This window comes from Scyliorhinus torazame, chromosome 19 (assembly GCF_047496885.1).
Source record: "Scyliorhinus torazame isolate Kashiwa2021f chromosome 19, sScyTor2.1, whole genome shotgun sequence".
NCBI lineage: Eukaryota > Metazoa > Chordata > Chondrichthyes > Carcharhiniformes > Scyliorhinidae > Scyliorhinus > Scyliorhinus torazame.
In genome coordinates, this window is record NC_092725.1 from 55708883 (window position 1) to 55729160 (window position 20278).

The following is a 20278-nucleotide window of genomic DNA, read 5'->3' on the forward strand; positions in this document are numbered from 1 at the left end:
AGAGGTTTTGTTTTTCACAATTGGAATGAGATTTGTGATCCAAAAGAGTGAACATGCCCACAAACTCATTCAACTGCCCACCTTCCCCCGGTTCCCTCTGGGAATGTGTTGGGTGGGACTTCTCTGTCAGTCGTCGTACCCCTCTGACTCCAGCAGATTTCCTGTTGTCCGGGGGGGGGGGGGGGGGGGGGGTCCGCGGAGGTGGGGGATATCAGCTCATATCACATCGTGGCTTGGAGGAAAATTTACTTTCCTCAATTTGACCGCCACCCCTTCCCCACAATTCCTTCCTCAGCAGACACTAGGAATGGAAGGCATTCGTGATGCAAAGTGGTTTACATACCACCCCCCCCCCCCCAACCCATACTCATGTTTCACAGTCACCTCTGTCAGAAAATTCCAGAAGTGGCAACAGACACCAGAGCAACAGATGAATAGCTGGCTCCACGCGTAGAAACGTAGGAAATAGGAGCTGGAGTTGGACTAGGCCATTCAGCTCTTCGAGCCTGCTCCGCCATTCAGTATGACTGTATCTGATCCTCTACCTCAACATCGTACTCGCGCACTCTCCCCATATCCCTTGACACCTTTAGAGTCTGGAAATCTTACTATTTCCTTCTTGAATACAGCCAGTGACTTGGCCTCCACAGCCTTCAGTGGTAGGGAATCCGGCAGGTTCACCACACCCTGAGTGAAGAAGTTTCCCCTCATCTCAGCCCTAAATGGCCTACCCCAAATCCTGACACTGAAACTCCTTGTTCTAGACCCCCAGCCAGAGGAAACATCAATTCTACACACAGTCTGTCCAGCACTGTCTATACGGTTCATGTTGGATGCAAACTGTTGACGTAACTGCTCGGGATGCAAACTGTTGATGTAACTGCTCAAAGGATGACACACAAGCATCTCAGAACAAGTCTCCCAACCTACAAATGCCTCTATTAGTGCTGATTCCAGGCTGATTAGACCGGGTGGAAAGTCTGGACTACCCTGGCGAGGAGAGTGCAGAAGTCAGTTTAGATCTCCCTTCCAGTTGACGGAGCAATCTCCATGCTCGAAGAGTATTCATAATAGGATTATCGCGCTTAACAGAACCTGCATTAAAGTCACCATAGAATAACAAGACCTGTAGAGTGTAAACTGACTGGTTTGATTCAAGATCGAGCAAAATAGATGAAGGCTCCTTTCTAACCCACGGTAGCATTGTGGATGGCACAATTGCTTCATAGCTCCAGGGTCCCAGGTTCAATTCCGGCTTGGGTCACTGTCTGTGCGGTGTCTGCACATCCTCCCCGTGTGTGCGTGGGTTTCCCCCAGGTTCTCCGGTTTCCTCCCACAGTCCAAAAATGTGCAGGTTAGGTGGATTGGCCATGATAAATTGCCCTTAGTGTCCAAAATTGCCCTTAGTGTTGGGTGGGGTTGCTGGGTTATGGGGATGGGGTGGAGGTGTTGACCTTGGGTAGGGTGCTCTTTCCAAGAGCCGGTGCAGACTCGATGAGCCGAATGGCCTCCTTCTGCACTGTAAATTTTATGATAATCTATGATAACCCAATCCCTCAGAAACTTTAAATGAGAGGTCAACTGATATAGCCTAATATCCAGGACACCCAAACCTCCCTTAGCCCCTGAAGCTGGAGCTTAACACATATAAGCTGAGGTTTCTTGTTCCAGATAATTGAACTAATCAATCTGTTATCTCAATCCCTTACCTCAATCAATAAGGGGAGAGAAGATGAAGTATGATTGCAAGCTAGCTAGTAACATAAAGGAAGATAGGAAGAGACTTTTTCAATATATAAAAGGTAAAAGAGAGGCAAAAATAGACATTGGACCACTGGAAAATGTGGCTGGGGAAGTAATAATAGGAAACAAAGAAATGGCAGAGGAACTGAATGGTTATTTTGCATCAGTATTCACGGTGGAAGACACCAGTGGGATGCCAGAGCTCCAGGAGAACCGGGGGCAGAGGTGAGTGTAGTGACCATTACTAAGGAGAAGGTTCTGGGGAAACTGAAAGGTCTGAAGTTGGATAAGTCACCTGGACTGGATGGACTACACCCCAGGGTCCTAAAAGGGATGGCTGAGGAAATTGTGGAGGCATTAGTGATGATCTTGCAGGAATCACTGGAGACAGGAAGGGTCTCAGAGGACTGGAAAGTGGCTAATCTAACACCACTGTTTAAGAAGGGAGGGAGGCAGAGGATGGAAAATTATAGACCGGTTCCGGTCATTGTTCAGATTTTAGAGTCTGTTATTAAAGATGAGATCACGAAGCACTTGGAAGTGCATGGTAAAATAGGACTGAGTCAGCACGGCTTTGTCAAAGGGAGGTTGTGTCTGACAAATCTGTTAGAATTCTTTGAGGAGGTAACAAGGAAGTTAGACAAAGGACAATCAGTGGACGTGATTTATTTAGATTTCCAGAAGGCCTTTGACAAGGTGCCGCATAGGAGACTGTTAAATAAGTTAAAAGCCCATGGTGTTAAGGATAAGATCTTGGCATGGATAGAGGATTGGCTGACTGACAGAAGGCAGAGAGTGGGGATAAAGGGGTCTTTTTCAGGATGGCAGCCGGTGACTAGTGGTGTTCCTCAGGAGTCTATGCTGGGACCACAACCTTTTACAATATACATTAATGACCTGGAAGAAGGAACTGAAGACACTGTTGCTAAGTTTGCAGATGATACAAAGATCTGTAGTGGGACAGGTAGTATTGGGGACGCAAGGGGGCTGCAGAAGGATTTGGACAAGCTAGGAGAGTGGGCAATGAAGTGGCAAATGAAATATGATGTGGAAAAGTGTGAGGTTTGGAAGGAGGAATTTAGGCATAGACTATTTTCTAAATGAAGAAATGCTTAGGAAATCAGCAGCACAAAGGGACTTGGGAGTCCTTGTTCACGATTCTCTTAAGGTTAATGTGCAGGTTCAGTCAGCAGTTAAGAAGGCAAATGCAATGTTTTTTTAAATATTTTTTTTTTAAAATTTAGTGTACCCAATTATTTTTTTCCAATTAAGGGGCAATTTAGCGTGGCCAATCCACCTACCTTGCACATCTTTGGGTTGTGGGGTGAAACCCACGCAGACACGGGGAGAATGTGCAAACTCCACACGGACAGTGACCCAGGGCTGGGATTCGAACCCGGATCCTCAGCGCCATAGGGAGTAATGCTAACCACTGCGCCACCATGCTGCCCCGCAAATGCAATGTCAGCATTCATGTCAAGAGGGCTGGAATACAAGACCAGGGATGCACTTCTGAGGCTGTATATGGCTCTGGTCAGACTCCATTTGGAGTATTGTGAGCAGTTTTGGGCCCCGTATCTAAGGAAGGATGTGCTGCCCTTGGAAAGGGTCCAGAGGAGGTTCACAGGAATGATCCCTGGAATGAAGAGCTTGTCCTATGAGGAACGTTTGAGGACTCTGGGTCTGTACTCGTTGGAGCTTAGAAGGATGAGGGGGGACCTTATTGAAACTTACAAGATACTGCAAGGCCTGGATAGTGGACGTGGAGAGGATGTTTCCACTTGTTGGAAAAACTAGAAGCAGAGGACACCATCTCAGACGAAAGGGACGATCCTTTAAAACAGAGATGAGGAGGAATTTCTTCAGCCAGAGGGTGGTGAATCTATGGAACTCTTTAATGCAGAAGGCTGTGGAGGCCAAATCACTGTGTGTCTTTAAGACAGAGATAGATAGGTTCTTGATTACTAAGGGGATCAGGCGTTATGGGGAGAAGGCAGGAGAATGGGGATGAGAAAATATCAGCCATGATTGAATGGCAGAGCAGACTCGATGGGCCGAGTGGTCTAATTCTGCTCCTATGTCTTATGGTCTTATGTTGATTTCCTTAACATCTCTCGCTGACAGTAGTATAGGCAGCATCTTCAGGGACGACATAATCCAAACAACACATTCATTTTTTCAGGGGATTCCTTCTCAGCCAAGAAACCGGCAGGGCCGACCAATGAGTTAAATCCTACCCAATAGATGCAATCAACTGAGGGAAATAGGCCCCATATAACTGCCTGAAGGAAGGGATACTTGTGCTGCCTCCCCCACTTTCTAGTCCCACTATTAGGAGATCTTTTCTGATGGTCTCCGCCAGTGGCTCGCTAACCAATGCAAAGAACAAGGTGGATGGAGGACACCAGTGTCTAATTCCTCTCTGGTGCCCAAATCTCTTTGATCGTAAACCATTTGTGAGCACAGCTGCCGCAAGGCCTTTGATAGAAAACTTGAATCCACTTCATGTAAACCTCTCTCAACCCGAATCTCCGTAACGTATACGCCAAATAATTCCAGTCAACCTGGTCAAAAGCCTTTTTCGCATCCAGGGAGATCAGCAGTCCATCCAATGCCCGTTTCTGAAAAGCCTGAATCACATTCAGGAGTCTTCGAACATTGGTACTGGAGAATCTGTCCAAAGGAGAGATTTGACAACAATGTCATGGGCACAAGACAAAGGGAGTGTTACTGGTAGTGTTAAGAACATAAGAACTAGGAGCAGGAGTAGGCCATCTGGCCCCTCGAGCCTGCTCCGCCATTCAATGAGATCATGGCTGATCTTTTGTGGACTCAGCTCCACTTTCCGGCCCGAACACCATAACCCTTAATCCCTATATTCTTCAAAAAACTATCTATCTTTATCTTAAAAACATTTAATGAATGGGCCTCTACTGCTTCACTGGGCAAGGAATTTCATAGATTCACAACCCTTTGGGTGAAGAAGTTCCTCCTAAACTCAGTCCTAAACCTACTTCCCCTTATTTTGAGGCTATGCCCCCTAGTTCTGCTTTCACCCACCAGTGGAAACAACCTGCCCGAATCTATCCTATCTATTCCCTTCATAATTTTATATGTTTCTATAAGATCCCCCCCTCATCCTTCTAAATTCCAACGAGTACAGTCCCAGTCTACTCAACCTCTCCTCGTAATCCAACCCCTTCAGCTCTGGGATTAACCTAGTGAATCTCCTCTGTACACCCTCCAGTGCCAGTACGTCCTTTCTCAAGTAAGGAGACCAAAACTGAACAAAGAACAAAGAAAAGTACAGCACAGGAACAGGCCCTTCAGCCGTCCAAGCCCATGCCGACCATGCTGCCCGACTAAACTACAATCTTCTACACTTCCTGGGTCCGTATCCCTCTATTCCCATCCTATTCATGTATTTGTCAAGATGCCCCTTAAATGTCACTATCGTCCCTGCTTCCACCACCTCCTCTGGCAGCGAGTTCCCGGCACCCACTACCCTCTGTGTAAAAAGCTTGTCTCATACATCTACTCTAAACCTTGCCCCTCGCACCTTAAACTCTACCCTGGGGAAAAGCCTCTGACTATCCACTCTGTCTATGCCCCACATAATTTTGTAGACCTCTATCAGATCGCCCCTCAACCTCCGTCGTTCCAGTGAGAACAAACCGAGTTTATTCAATTGCTCCTCATAGCTAATGCCCTCCATACCAGGCAACATCCTGGTAAATCTCTTCTGCACTGTCTCTAAAGCCTCCACATCCTTCTGGCAGTGTGGCGATCAGAATTGAACACTATACTCCAAAGGTGGCCTAACTAAGGTTCTATACAGCTGCAACATGACTTGCCAATTCTTATACTCAATGCCCCGGCCAATGAAAGCAAGCATGCCGTATGCCTTCTTGACTACCTTCTCCACCTGTGTTGCCCCCTTTCAGTGACCTGTGGACCTGTACACCTAGATCTCTCTGACTTTCAATACTCTTGAGGGTTCTACCATTCACTGTATATTCCCTACCTGCATTAGACCTTCCAAAATGCATTACCTCACATTTGTCCGGATTAAACTCCATCTGCCATCTCTCCGCCCAAGTCTCCAAACAATCTAAATCCTGCTGTGTCCTCTGACAGTCCTCATCACTATCCACAATTCCACCAACCTTTGTGTCGTCTGCAAACTTACTGATCAGATTCAGTTACATTTTCCTCCAAATCATTTTATGTACTATGAACAGCAAAGGTCCCAACACTGATCCCTGCGGAACACCATTAGTCACAGCCCTCCAATTAGAAAAGCACCGTTCCATTGCTACTCTCTGCCTTCTGTGACCTAGCCAGTTCTGTGTCCACCTTGCCAGCTCACCCCTGATCCCGTGTGACCTCACCTTTTGTACCAGTCTACCATGAGGGACCTTGTCAATGGCCTTACTGAAGTCCATATAGACAACATCCACTGCCCTACCTGCGTCAATCATCTTTGTGACCTCTTCGAAAAATTCTTATCAAGTTACTGAGACACGACCTCCCCTTCACAAAAAAATACGTCCATTTGCTTCCAAATGGGAGTAGATCCTGACTCGAAGAATTCTCTCCAGTAATTTCCCTACCACTGACGTAAGGCTCACCGGCCTGTAGTTTCCTGATCATCCTTGCTACCCTTCTTAAACAAAGGAATAACATTGGCTATTCTCCAGTCCTCCGGGACATCACCTGAAGACAGTGGGTTTCCACCGGGTGCTCCGGTTTCCTCCCACAAGTCCCGAAAGATGTGCTTGTTAGGTGAATTGGACCATTCTGAATTCTCCCTCTGTGTACCCGAACAGGTGCCAGAGTGTGACGACTAGGAGATATTCTTCATTGCAGTGTTAATGTAAGCCTACTTGTGACAATAATAAAGATTATGATTATGTATAATGTGAAAGGGAGAACAGTGAAAATGTCCCTGATGTTGTCTTTGAACCATAAGAAAAATCTTGATTTGCTCTCCTAATTAATTCCTGGTGTTAACATATAATTGTGGACACTTGTGTTAAGAGTCAGTGTGTTGAATGGTTTGGAATATCCATTGTAATTATGGAATATAATGAGAGTAATAATTTCCAATAAAACTCACCCTGAGACAGTAATTCAGGTTGGTTATTTCCCGGACTGTCTCTACAGATCTGGAGTTCAGACGTTGCCTCTTAATGCCAAGGTGCACTACAACTATGCCAACTTTCTGAAAGACTATGGTCGCCATGACAAAGCCGTTTACCATTACAAAACAGCTCTGAGGTAAGCAGCAAAGTCCATGTTTTCCTTGCTCTATTTGCCTAACCCTTGGTCTTCAGACTTGAAACATTTTCTGCAACAAAAGGGCTGAAGGGGCTTGGCTCAGTGTTCAAAGTTTGTCGTCTGGAGCGACTGTGCTTGGCCCGATTCCAACTCCTTGTGGTTCCTCATGCAGGGCAATACAAAAAAGTTACCATAGCTACGCCTTTATTCCGTTTAGAGGTGGCCTGCTGCCGTTTTGAGTTTTATGTACTCTTGTGTCTTGTTTCCTGCTTTGTGGCTGCTTGCCAAGAGATTGGTTTTAGGTCTGGCATACCAGACAAGACAGTGTAACCCAGGCCTGATGATTTGTAAGAAGACGAAAGGGAAGGCACAGAGAAAACATAGAGAATACAGCTGGGGGGGGGGTAGAAAACAAACTTGAATTTCTCTAGCACCGCATGTCCAAAAGCATTTAACAACAAGTGAATTATTCTTGAAGAGGCGTCACTCTTGATTTGTAGGCCAGGCACTGCAGCCATGTGCACATTGCAACCCCCGGAAACCGCACTAATGATGGCTGGCATTTTCCGGCCATTCGCTGGTGGCGGGATTCTCCAGTCTTGCCAGCAGCGGCCCCCCGCCCGTGGGTTTCCTAGTGGTGTGGGGTGGCTTCAATCCCACCACCAGCGAATGGCACGCTGCCGAGAAAACACGCAGCCGGGAGGCCGGAGAATCCCGCCCAATGACTGTGCAGTTAATCTGGCTTTGGTGGTTTTGATGAGGAAGAAATATTAGTCAGACCGCCTGGGGAACAGGTGTAATCTTCTTTGAATAGTGCCATGGGATCCTATTTTCATACACAAGTTTACATACGGTTAAATACAGTTGAAAATTGTTGTATTTACATAGAATGTAAGGGCAGCACGTAGCATAGCGGTTAGCGCAATTGCTTCACAGCTCCAGGGTCCCAGGTTCGATTCCCGGCTGGGTCACTGTCTGTGCGGAGTCTGCACGTTCTCCCCGTGTGTGCGTGGGTTTCCTCCGGGTGCTCCGGTTTCCTCCCACAGTCCAAAGATGTGCAGGTTAGGTGGATTGGCCATGCTAAATTGCCCTTAGTGTCCAAAATTGCCCTTAGTGTTGGTTGAGTGGGGTTACTGGGTTATGGGGGTAGGGTGGTGTGGGCTTGGGTAGGGTGCTCTTTCCAAGAGCCGGTGCAGACTCGATGGGCCGAATGGCCTCCTTCTGCACTGTAAATTCTATGAAATTCTATGAAATGTGCAGCATAGGAGCATAGACTAGTGAAAAGAGCCTTCGCTTGTTCAATTGTTCCTGATGGGCAATCATACAGGTTAAATGTCTAGACAGCATACTGTCAATCCTTGACATTGTTGTGTTGTGTCTGATGATGGAATACAGGACTAATATTCCTTCTTTTCTCTGTTGGGCTCTTCAATCTGTGACCCTGCTAGGTTGTATCCACGTCATGCCAGTGCGCTGAACAATCTTGGCACGTTGACCAAGGATGTATCCGAGGCAGAAGTCCACTATAGACAGGCCTTGGAGTTGAACCCGCAGCATAACCGTGCGCTCTTCAACCTGGGGAATCTGTTGAAGTAAGTACAAATTGCAGAGTTTTGGAAAGTTGGGGTGAAAAATTTTTTGGTCTGCATTAAAATGTCATCATCGTGACTGCAAGTGGTCTCACTAAATGGTGATTTCTTAACCAACCTCCAATTAAACAATGGTGTGGTCTAGGGGTTGTCAGATGAATGTTCATTATTAACTGATAACTTTGCCTGATGGTTCAACCAGTAGTTTGAATAAACATCCAGTGTAACCTGTGCCTCTGAGGGTTGGCCCTTTGTGAACTGAATTCAACTTTGCAGCAATGCGCGAATATGAATTGAATCTTAATGTTTTCCTAGTCAGACATGTCATGAGAATTGCTCTTTGTCCCAGTTGAGTCCCCTGGTGCTTCTTCAATGAGCAGCTTCCACTATACTGGCCCCAAAACCTGCTTGTGCTCAGCAACAGTGAACCCCTGTGAGTGTAAAACCCAGTATTGTGAATCCAGATATCCCAGTTTGTTGCCAAGGCAATGGAATAAGGCATGTCTATGGCGGAGCAATCTGACCATTTCCTCCAACAGTGAAAGAGGTCAACTTTAATAAGGGTGGTGTGAAGTGTGCCAACCATTGGCACTTCAACCATGCAGTAGTCAGCCAAACTTGGGCCCTTAAGTGTGCCTTTCCACCCGGAGTTCAGGGAGTGAAAGAGGCCGACGTTTTGGCCTTTGCCTCCCTGGTAGCCCGGAGACGGATCCTTTTAATGCGGAGGGACTCGAAGCCCCCGAGTGTGGAGACTTGGGGTCAGTGACATGGCTGGGTTTCTCAAGCTGGAGAAAATAAAGTTTGCCTTGAGGGGGTCAATTGCTGGGGTTCTCTCGGAGGTGGCAGCCGTTCGTCGAATTTCTCAGGGAAAATTAAAATGACAGCAGAAGCAGCATTCTGAAGGGGGGGTAGGTGCAATATGGTTAAGGGATATACAGAAGGGGTTGGGTGGGAAATGTCTAGTTTACCATGTTGATGTTTATGTTGTTATTGTTTTGTTTGTTGTTATAAAAATTTTGCAAATGCTTCAATAAAAATATATTTTTAAAAAAGTGTGCCTCTCCACTCACGCAGCATCAAATAGGGTTTATCTTCCCATGCACTAAAGCACTCCAGTAGTGGCAGCTTGCATGTACAGGCAAAGTTACACGTTGCCAGCGAGACTCAGACTGCTTGCTACAGGGATTCTGGCGCTCAAACGATAGACTCAGAGCAGAAACATGGCTGGTTTCAGATGGTGAGTTGTCTTGGTATGAAAGAAGCCTCCATTGACGTCTTCATTTCTGTGCCTCTGCCCACTGATGCTGACGCTTTCCCTCCTCAATTCGTATTTTCAGCTGGTAGAGCAATGTCACTGAGGTGTTCACAATGAGTTCATTTCAATTTGCTGTCCAATTCCTACAGTAACACTGTCAATATAGCTCTAGTGCAACCCTACGCATAACACTACATCACGTTTTGAGATGTTGTCGCTGGACTATAGAATATAATCCCTACAGTGCAGAAGGAGGCCATTTGGCCCATCGAGTCTGCACCGAATCTCTGAAAGAGCACCCTACCTAGGGTCAGGCCCTACCCTATCCACATAGCCCAGTCACCCCACCTAACCTTTTGGATACTAAGGTGCAATTTATCATGGCCAATCCAGCCAACCTGCACAATTTTGGACTATGGGAGGAAACCGGAGCACCCGGAGGACACCCACGCGGACATGGGGAGAGCATGCAGACTCCGCACAGACAGTGACCTAAGCCGAGAATCGAACCCGGGTCCCTGGTGCGGTAAAGCAACAGTGCTAACCGCTGTGCTACTGTGCCGCCCTTAACTAGGAATCTAGAGACCCAGGGTAATGCTCTGTGGACCCGGGCTCGAATCCCATCATGGGAGATGGTGAAATTTGAATTCAGTAAACAATCTGGAATGAAAAGACTAATGATGACCATGAAGCCAATAAGCTGATTGTCTGAAACACCCATCTTGGTTCACAAATGTCTTTTTGGGAAGGACGTATGACGTCCTTACCTGCCCTCCAAAATGGCTGAGCAAACCAGTCAGTTCAAGGGAAATTAGGGATGGACCATAAATGCTGGCCCAGCCTGAGACGCCAACGTCCCATGAATATATTTTTTAAAAGCCTGGAATTTTTGTACTGATGGGGAGATTTAATAGAGGTATTCAAGGTTATGAGAGACTTTGATAGAGTAGGAGGTGAGAAATGATTTCCGCTGGATGGAGCATCAGTAAGCCAGGGGATAAAGATAAATTGCACAAGAGTGCATGAATCACAGATTAGTATGCAGGTACAGCAAGTCATTGGGAAAGCTAATCGAATGTGATCATTTATTGTGAGGGGAATTGATTACAAAAGTAGGGATGTTAAACTTCAGTCGTATAGGGCATTGGTGAGACCACATCTGGAGTGTGTACAGTTTTGGTCTCCTTAAAGGGCGGCACGGTGGCGCAGTGATTAGCACCGCTGCCTCACGGCGCCGAGGACCCAGGTTCGATTCCAGTCCCGAGTCACTGACCGTGTGGAGTTTGCACTTTCTCCCCGTGTCTGCGTCGGTCTCACCCCCACAACCCAACGGTGTGCTGGGTAGGTGGATTGGCTGCGCTAAATTGCCCCTTAATTGGAAACAGTTTTTAAAAAATATTGGCCTCATTTAAGGAAAGATATAAATGCAATAGAAACAGTTCAGAGAAAGTTTACCAGACTAACACCAGGAATGGGCGGGTTGTCTTAGGAGGAAAGGCTGGAGAGGTTAGTTTTGTATCCGATGAGTAAGAGGCGACTTGATTGAAACCTTTAAGAACCTGAGGTGTATTGACAGGGTGGATGTGGTAAGGCTGTGTCCTCGTCACGGAGAACCTAGAACTAGGGGGTCACTGATAAAAATAAAGGGGTCACTCATTGAAGGCAGAGATGAGGAGAAATGTTTTCTCTCAGATGATTGAGAGTCTCTGGAACTCTTTTCAAAAGGCAGTGGAAGTAGAACCTTTGATAATTTTTATGGCAGAGCTGGATAGATTCTTGATTAAAGAGGGGGTGAAGGGAATTGGAGACACAATTGAACAAAGAGAACGTAGGAATAGGATAGGCCATTCAGCCCCTCAAGCCTGCTTCACCATTCAACTATGTGGCGGAAATGTGGGGTTGAGTTTACAGTTAGTTTAGCCGTGATCTTATTGAATGGCGGAGTAGGTTAGAGGGGCCGAGTGGCCTACTCCTAATCCATATGTTTGTATGTTTTATATTAATGGGGCATTGTTATGGTCTGGCATGCACTATTTGAAAGTGTGAATAACTTTCAAAACAGAATTTATTTACTCGAGCAGGCGGAGTGGGTTAATTGGATCGCTCTTTCAAGGAATGAATGGACTAATTTAGTTCTGAGCGACCCTCGTGTGGGACTTGCATTGTGTGGTCCAAAGCACATGGCCCCCAAGCACAGTGAGATCTCAGGACATTTGGCAGCAGTTTGTATTGGAGAGTCGGGTGGGATTGTGAGCGTAGATCTTACTGTCTTACGGCCGACCGTTGTTGCTAATCGAACGTCTGTTCTGTGTCGGAGATCTCACTCGTGTGATACATACTGGAACCCAAGACTGTGTTTGCCTCACCACTCCAGTTGCTTCTTCACAGTTGTGTTCATTTTATTCTGACTGACTGAATACAAACGACCTTGTCTTATCAACCTTCAGAGTGCAGTAGCCATGACAGAAAACATTCTGGAGCATTTCTGTCAAATTCCATTTCATTGAGAAGGGAAAATTGAATTCCTTTGGTGCGGGAGGGAGGGGGGGGGGGGGTCACTCTCGGCAGCTACACACTAACAAAGGCACCCATTGTCCAGAAGGCTAATAAAATGGAGTTGAAGTACAGTTTAGCCGCAATCTAATCGAATGGCAGAAATGTCACGAGCGGCTGATTGACCTCCTTTTTCGATGGACATGCAGGTCTGCTGAGGTTGACTTTGGCCCTGGTGGATGAGGAGGGTGGAGAGAGCAAGGGCGATGGGAGAGGGAGTGAAGAACAGCTGAAGGAGGAGGCACTGCGCGGGATGAGTAAATAGAGGATCTTCAGGGGGGCATTGTTCCTCACTGCGGAGCAATACCTCGGGCACTTTGGCTTCACAAGCAGCTAGTGGCTGCGCTGAACCACGGCCACTGCCGGTTTTCGGCCGCCCTCTGCTCGCTCGAGCTGGGTTCGGATCCCGAGGCACCAACAGCCAATCAGCATTGATGGTGAGCTGTGGTGCGAAGCTTGACTGAGCCTATTTTTTTTGCCTCACCGAACTTGCACTGGGGCCAAAGGACAACGACTCAGAAATCATGGCTGTTTTACAGTGTGGCGCTCTCCGACCTCATTTGATGTTATTGAGCTTGAGGGGTGTTTAAAGAGTGTCACCAGTCATCCAATATAAATTTGAGGAAGCTGTGCATGGGGATTCTTATGCCATTAATAGGTTGAGATCAGGAGTGTGTAAGACATAAGAACGTTTGCCTGTTTTGTCTATCCATTTACAGCATCAGCTGATCGCATTTCGATCTTTTTTTCAGCTTCACTGAAGTAGAAGCTGTGTGCAATTTTGCTGATTTTGCCATTTAATTGTTTTTCTGTTCTGTCACTCATTCCTCTCTGAACTGTGAGCAGCTTTAACAAAGAGTCAACCAGGCTCGAAACGTTCGCTCTGTTCTCTCTCCACAGGTGCTGTCCCACCTGCTGAGATGGTCCAGCTTTTCCTGCGTTCGTGAGCAGCAGCTGTGAGGCACGACGAGATGGGAACTGAAAATTCCCATCCTGATGTTGTGGTGGGATGGTGTTGAAATATCAAAGCTCAGCAGAGTTGGAGACACAGTTGGACAAAGAGAACATAGGAATAGGAAACAGGAGCAGGAGTAGGCCATTCAGCCCCTCGAGCCTGCTTCACCATTCAACTAAATCACGGCTAAACTTTCTATGTCAATGCCATTTCCCGGCAACCCCTCAATATCTTTAATATCTAGAAATCCATCGATCACTGTCATGAGTATACTACATGACTGAGCCTCCACGGCCCTTTCGGCTGGAGAATTCCAATGATTTATTCCCCTCTGGATGAGGAAATTCCTCCTCAACTCAGACACTCATACTGAGACTGTGTCCCCTGGTTCTAGACTCCCACTCCCCCTCCCCGCTCCCCCTCCCCCTTCCACCTCCCCCTTCCACCTCCCCCTCCCTCCTCCCCCTCCCCTCCCCCCCTCCCCCTCCTCCCCCTCCCTCTCCCCCTCCCCCTCCCCCTCCTCCCCCCTCCCCCTCCTCACCCCTCCCTCTCCCCCTCCTCCCCCTCCACCCCTTCCCCCTCCACCCTCCACCCCTCCCCCTCCACTCCTTCCCCCTCCCCTCCCCCTCCCCACTGCCTCCCCCCATCCCCCTCCCCCTCCCCTCGCCCCCTCCCCCTCTCCCCCTCCCCTCTCTCCCCCTCCCCTCCCTCCCCTCCCCCTCCACCCTCCTCCCCTCCCCCTCCCCCTCCTCCCCTCCCCCTCCCCCTCCTACCCTCCACCTCTCCTCCCCTCCTCCTCCTCCTCCACTCCCCCCTCCCTCCCCCTCCCCATTCCCCCCTTCCCACCCCCCATTCCCCACTTCCCCCCCCATTTCCCCCTTCCCACCCCTCCCCCTTCCCCCCCATCCCCTCCCCTCCCCCCGCCCCCTCCCCCCTCCCTTTCCTCCACACCCCCTCCCCCACCCCCACCTCCCCCTCCCCCTCCCCTTCCCCTCCCCCTACCCCTCCCCCCCGGTTGATCCGGTAAGAATTCTGTATGCTTCAATGGGATCACCACTTATTCTCCTCCCCCCTCCCCCACATCTCCCCTCCCCCACATCTCCCCCTCCCCCACATCTCCCCCCTCTCCCCCCTCTCCCCCTCCCCCTCCTCCCCTCCACCTTTCCTCCCCCCCTCCTCCACTCCCCCTCCCTCCCCCTCCCCATTCCCCCCTTCCCACCCCCCCATTCCCCACTTCCCCCCCATTTCCCCCTTCCCACCCCTCCCCCTTCCCCCCCATCCCCTCCCCTCCCCCCGCCCCCTCCCCCTCCCTTTCCTCCACCCACCTCCCCCACCCCCACCTCCCCCTCCCCCTCTCCTTCCCCTCCCCCTACCCCTCCCCCCGATCGATCCGGTAAGAATTCTGTATGCTTCAATGGGATCACCACTTATTCTCCTCCCCCTCCCCCACATCTTCCCCCTCCCCCACATCTCCCCCACCTCCCCCTCTCCCCCCTCTCCCCCTCTCCCCCTCTCGCCCTCCCCTCCCTCCCCTCCCTCCCCCCCTCCTCCCCCTCTCCTTCCTCCCACACCCACCTCCTCCCCCCTTCCCCTCCCCCTCCTCCCCCTTCCCCTCCCCCTCCTCCCCCTTCCCCTCCCCCTCCTCCCCTTCCCATCCCCCCCTCCTCCCCTCCCCCTCCCTCCTCTCCCCCCTCCCCCCTACCCCCTCCTCCGCCCCTCCCCCCTCCTCCCCCTCCTCCGACCCTCGTAGGGCTCCGCCATGGCCGGCGCTGAGAAGAGAACCCCCCGCGCATGCACCAAAATACGCTGGCTGGTCCGCGCATGCACGGAATCACGCTGGCCATTCGCCGCAGGCGCAAACCCGCGCCGTACCTTCGCCGCCGGCTGGAGTGGCACCAACTCCTCCGGCGTCCACCTAGCCCCCGAAAATGTGGCGAATTCCGCACTTTCGGGGCTGTTGACGCCGGGATGGTTGGCGCCGGTTTTCCTGCCGGCGTGGGGACTCAGTCTCCAGAAGGGAGAATCCCGGCCCATGTGTATCACAACGTGTACCCCAGCCAAGAACCACGGGATCTATTGGGAAATGCCAGAGAAAGAAAACAGATTAAAGCCTCGAAAATTAGAGAAAATAATGTGTGAAATTCCTTCCTGACCCCTCTAGGCAATCTAAACCAGGCCCAGCAGATCACTCTGCTCCTGATCGGTGACAGATGCTGCTTAATTTTCATATGAGCTGATCTCTGTCCCAGCTTGAAACATTTCGCATTTCAATTTTCAAGTGGAACCTCGATATTTTCTGGACGTTTAAAAGGTATCCCCTTCCCTCATGGTCTAAACATAAATGTCTGTTTCTTTTTGTATATTGTAGTGTTTCAGCACAGGCCAAACTTCCTTTGAAGATTGAAGTTAAAAATAAAACGAGCAGTCTGAGAGAAAAGCCATCTGCCTTTAAATGATGAGTTATCTTAATCAGGTTAATGGCATTTCATTACTGTTCACCTCTCACATATCTCTGATGAAGGGCGGCATGTGGCCCAGTGGATAACACTGGGACTGCGCCATTGAGGACCCGGGTTCGAATCCCGGCCCTGGGTCACTGTCCGTGTGGAGTTTGCACATAGAACATAGAACAGTACAGCACAGAACAGGCCCTTCGGCCCTCAATGTTGTGCCGAGCATTGTCCGAAACCAAGATCAAGCTATCCCACTCCCTGTCATTCTGGTGTGCTCCATGCACCTATCCAATAACCGCTTGAAAGTTCCTAAAGTGTCCGACTCCACTATCACAGCAGGCAGTCCATTCCACACCCTAACCACTCACTGGGTAAAGAACCTACCCCGGAAATCCCTCCTCTCTCTCCCACCCTGAATCTTATAGTTATGCCCCCTTGTAACAGCTACATCAACCCGAGGAAATAGTCTCTGAACGTCCACTCTATCTATCCCCCCTCATTATCTTATAAATCTCTATTAAGTCGCCTCTCATCCTCCTCCGCTCCAAAGAGAAAAGCCCCAGCTCCCTCAACCTTTCCTCATAAGACCTATCCTGCAAACCAGGCAGCATCCTGGTAAATCTCCTTTGCACCCTTTCCAATGCTTCCACATCCTTCCTATAATGAAGTGACCAGAACTGCACACAAACCTCCAAATGTAGTCTCACCAGGGTCATGTACAGTTTTTCCCCATGTCTGCATGGGTTTCATCCCCACAACCCAAAGATGTCCAGGTTAGGTGGATTGGCCACCCTAAATTGTCCCTTAACTGAAAAAAAATAATTGGGTACTTTAAAATTAAAAAAAAACATATCTCTGATGAAGCACCATTGACCTGAAATGCGAATTCAGCTTCCATCTCCACAGACACATTGAATACTTTCTATTTTTATGTCAAGTTCCCAGTGTTCCCAGTATTTTACTTTTATTTTAATTATTAGTGACTGACGAAAATATTTGAATTTGCTCTTAATTATCTTCAGTGACTGGGACTGGGACATCATACCCGTGGTCTCAAATCATTAAAATACCTTGCTGTTGTTTTAGACTTTATTCTTACATATAAAATAGCTTTACCGTTCCCTGACACCTCTCCCTCTTTTTATTTTTTTACACATCCAAGCATCTCGGATTCATTTTGGTATGTGAGTCAGTCAACTTTCGGATAAGTAATGAACTAGCTTCAGGATTCAGAAGCATCAAGAGAGAGAAAGAGCAATACAGGCGGCACAGTGGTTAGCACTGCTGCATCACAGCATCAGGGTTTAATTCCGGCCTTGGGTGACTGTGTGGAGTTTGCACATTCTCCCTGTGTCTGTGTGGGTTTCCTCCAAGCGCTCTGGTTTCCTCCCACAGTCCAAGCATGTGCAGGTTAGGTGGATTGGTCGTGGATTAGGTAAATTGTCCCTTAGTCTCCAGGGATGTGCAGGTTAACTGGGGTTACAGGGATAGGGTGGGGGAGTGGATATAGGTAGGTCCTTCTTTTGGAGCGGGTCAGTGCAGACTCAATGGGTCAAATGGCCTCCTTCTGCACTGTAGGGGCTCAATGGTCTCTCTGTCTCTATCTAACTATCAGCTCCAATTCTCTGGATGGGTCATTGGATTTGAAATGTTAGCTCTGTTTCTCTCTCCACAGACGCTGCCAGACCTCTTGGGTTTATCCAGTATTTTCTGATCTTATTTCAGATTTCCAGCATATCGCAGTATTTTGCTTTTTACTGAACTATCAGCAACTGATCAGCAATGTGGGGGCAGCAGGGTGGCACAGTGGTTAGCACTGCTGCCGAGGACCCGGGTTCGATCCTGGCCCCAAGTCGCTGCCCGTGTGGAATTTGCACATTCTCACCGTGTCTGCGTGGCTCTCACTCCACAAGCCAAACAGATGTGCAGGTGGATTGGCCACACTAAATTGCCCCTTAATTGGGAAAAAAAAAGAATTGGGTACTCTAAATTTATTTTTTTCTAAATCTGATCAGCAATGTGATGTATGCAGCAAAAATAATGTTGCATATACAGTTGCAGTTGCTGGATATAAAGATTGACCCCTGGCTAATTTACTTCAACAAATTCACTGATTTCCTTTAGAGAAGGAAATCTGCTGTCCTTACCTGATCTGGCCTACACGTGACTCCAGAGTCACAGTAATGAGGTTGACCCTTAAATGTCCTCGAAATGGCCCAGCAGCCACTCAGTTGTATCAAACCACTAGAGTAAAAGTCACCATGGGTGTACTTCTACGATCCCAGTTGCTGTTATAACTGGACGGGAAGATCACAGAAAGAACCCCTGGCTCAAAAGACCGTAACTTTTAGTTTTTTTAATAATAAAGTGTGGAGGAACAGAGTCACAGGACCGTTAATTAGTTTTAAAAACAAGAAGAAAACATTTCTTAACCATGAAAGAAAATTGGATTATGATACAATACGTCTTTACTCCCCCCTTAGCTGAGCAATTTCACACAGGTTTTAGGATAAACACAGATTACAAAGTGCATCTTAATCTATAATTGTCTCATTAACACAAAACCCCTTTAAACACACAAGATGACTGTGGACAAATACACTCTCCACGCTGAATCCTAAGTGAACATTTGTGGATATCTCCTCAGAATCCCTCCAGATGATTGTCACGTGAGAGTTTACAAACTACACTCCCAAAACATGCTTTAAATTCTTCTCTCATAATTATGCTTAATAATAATATTATAATAGTCTTTATTGTCACAAGTAGCTTACATTAACACTGCAATTAAGTTACTGTGAAAAGCCCCTAGTCTCCACATTCCGGCGCCTGTTCGGGTCCACTGAGGGGGAATTCAGAATATCCAAATTACCCAACAGCATGTCTTTCGGGACTTGTGGGAGGAAACCGGAGCACCCGGAGGTCACCCACGCAGACCCGGGGAGAATGTGCAGACTCCACACAGACAGTGACTCACGCCGGGATTCGAACCTGGAACCCTGGAGCTGTGAAGCAACATTGCTACCCGCTGTGCTACCGTGTTGCCCACCTTTGGTGCTGCTTTCCTTTGGCGGCTTACATTCTGAAATCCAGACCAGGTTTTGCAAATGACGCTTCTAAACAAAATTTCTGCTCCATTTTTAACAGCAAATCCCGTCCAGGATTTTACACCACCGCCTTTTAGGTTTCCATTTCTTAACTGTTCCACAGGCTGTAGTGAAATCGCACAAACCTGAAAACCATTTCCGACATCTTTCTGGCATCTCAGTATTCTCAGCTCTGTCTGCCTTTACTGAGCAGTGCTCTGTTCCAGTATCTTTATCCTCAGACTTCTTGGAACTTTCTCTTCATTTCTCTAGTTTCTTTAACTAGCTACTCTTCAGATCTCTGCACTTGTTTTCTTAGCCATTACTCCATAGAATGACTTCTAGCAAAAGTGATATTCCCTCTATAGCCATCTAAAACCAGCTGCTTCTAGCAGAGCTGTGATAGCTGCCTTCTCTCTCGCTACCTATCTCCAACTGAAAATGAAATCGCTTATTTTCACAAGTAGGCTTCAAATGAAGTTACTGAAAAGCCCCTAGTTGCCATATTCCGGCACCTGTTCGGGGAGGCTGGTACGGGAATTGAACCCGCACTGCCGGCCTGCCTTGGTCCGCTTTAAAAGCCAGCTATTTCGCCCTGCGCTACACTGCCAACAAACACCTAAAAGCTTCTTTACTGTACAAGCCTCAGTTGCTGAGCAACGACTTATCCTTCTCTCGAGTTTTATTTTCTCTTCACGCTGTACCCTTTACAAGCACAATAGAATCACAGTTAGAACTTAACCAACCTCCACACATACAAACACCTTTGTCCAGCATGAATCGAACTACAGGTTTTACCCTTTTCTTCCGCAGAAACATTAAATTAAGCCCACTTTAAACTATACCCCATTTCTAATGTTTGTGAATACAAAAATTAAAACTACCTTTGTTTTCCTAACAGTACCAGCACCACAGTCTGCAACAGTCCAAGAAGGCAGCTCTCCACCTCACCTTCTCAAGGGCAATTAGACATGGGCAAGTAATGCTGGCCTAGCCAGCGAAGCCCTCAGTCCTTGACTGAATTTAAATAATAAATATTGGATTCAAAATAAATAACAGCACAGAGCAAAACAATCTCAAACACTGCAGTGCTTAAAAAGCCAGGGTGACTTGGCCCTGCTTCATGGCCTGTTAGCCACGTTTCATTGAACAAAATGGTCCGACGCTGGGTGTACTGTTTGGGGCAGCATCTGACTGCAGTTGATCCCAGTGCCTGCGCGGACAGAGAGAGCAAAATCGGTAAAGTTGTTGCTTCTCATCGCTCCCCACTGGCCCATACCACAGATGCGCGTTGGGCTGTGCTGCCATCCAAAGCCAAATTAGCAGCTCACCATCACTATTGGGACTCGCCTGAATACAACCCT

At 48.1% G+C, this 20278-nt stretch overlaps 1 protein-coding gene across 2 annotated transcripts in view; it reads left to right on the forward strand.

The window, feature by feature from the left end:
• The window catches only part of tmtc1 (transmembrane O-mannosyltransferase targeting cadherins 1), a 229031-nt gene that overhangs the window by 151296 nt on the left and 57457 nt on the right, over nt 1–20278 (forward strand). For both annotated transcript variants that reach the window (XM_072484310.1, XM_072484311.1), the window contains 2 exons: nt 6910–7023; nt 8472–8615. In XM_072484310.1, the coding sequence (XP_072340411.1) occupies nt 6910–7023; nt 8472–8615 (258 nt within the window). The remainder of the gene's footprint in view (nt 1–6909; nt 7024–8471; nt 8616–20278) is intronic.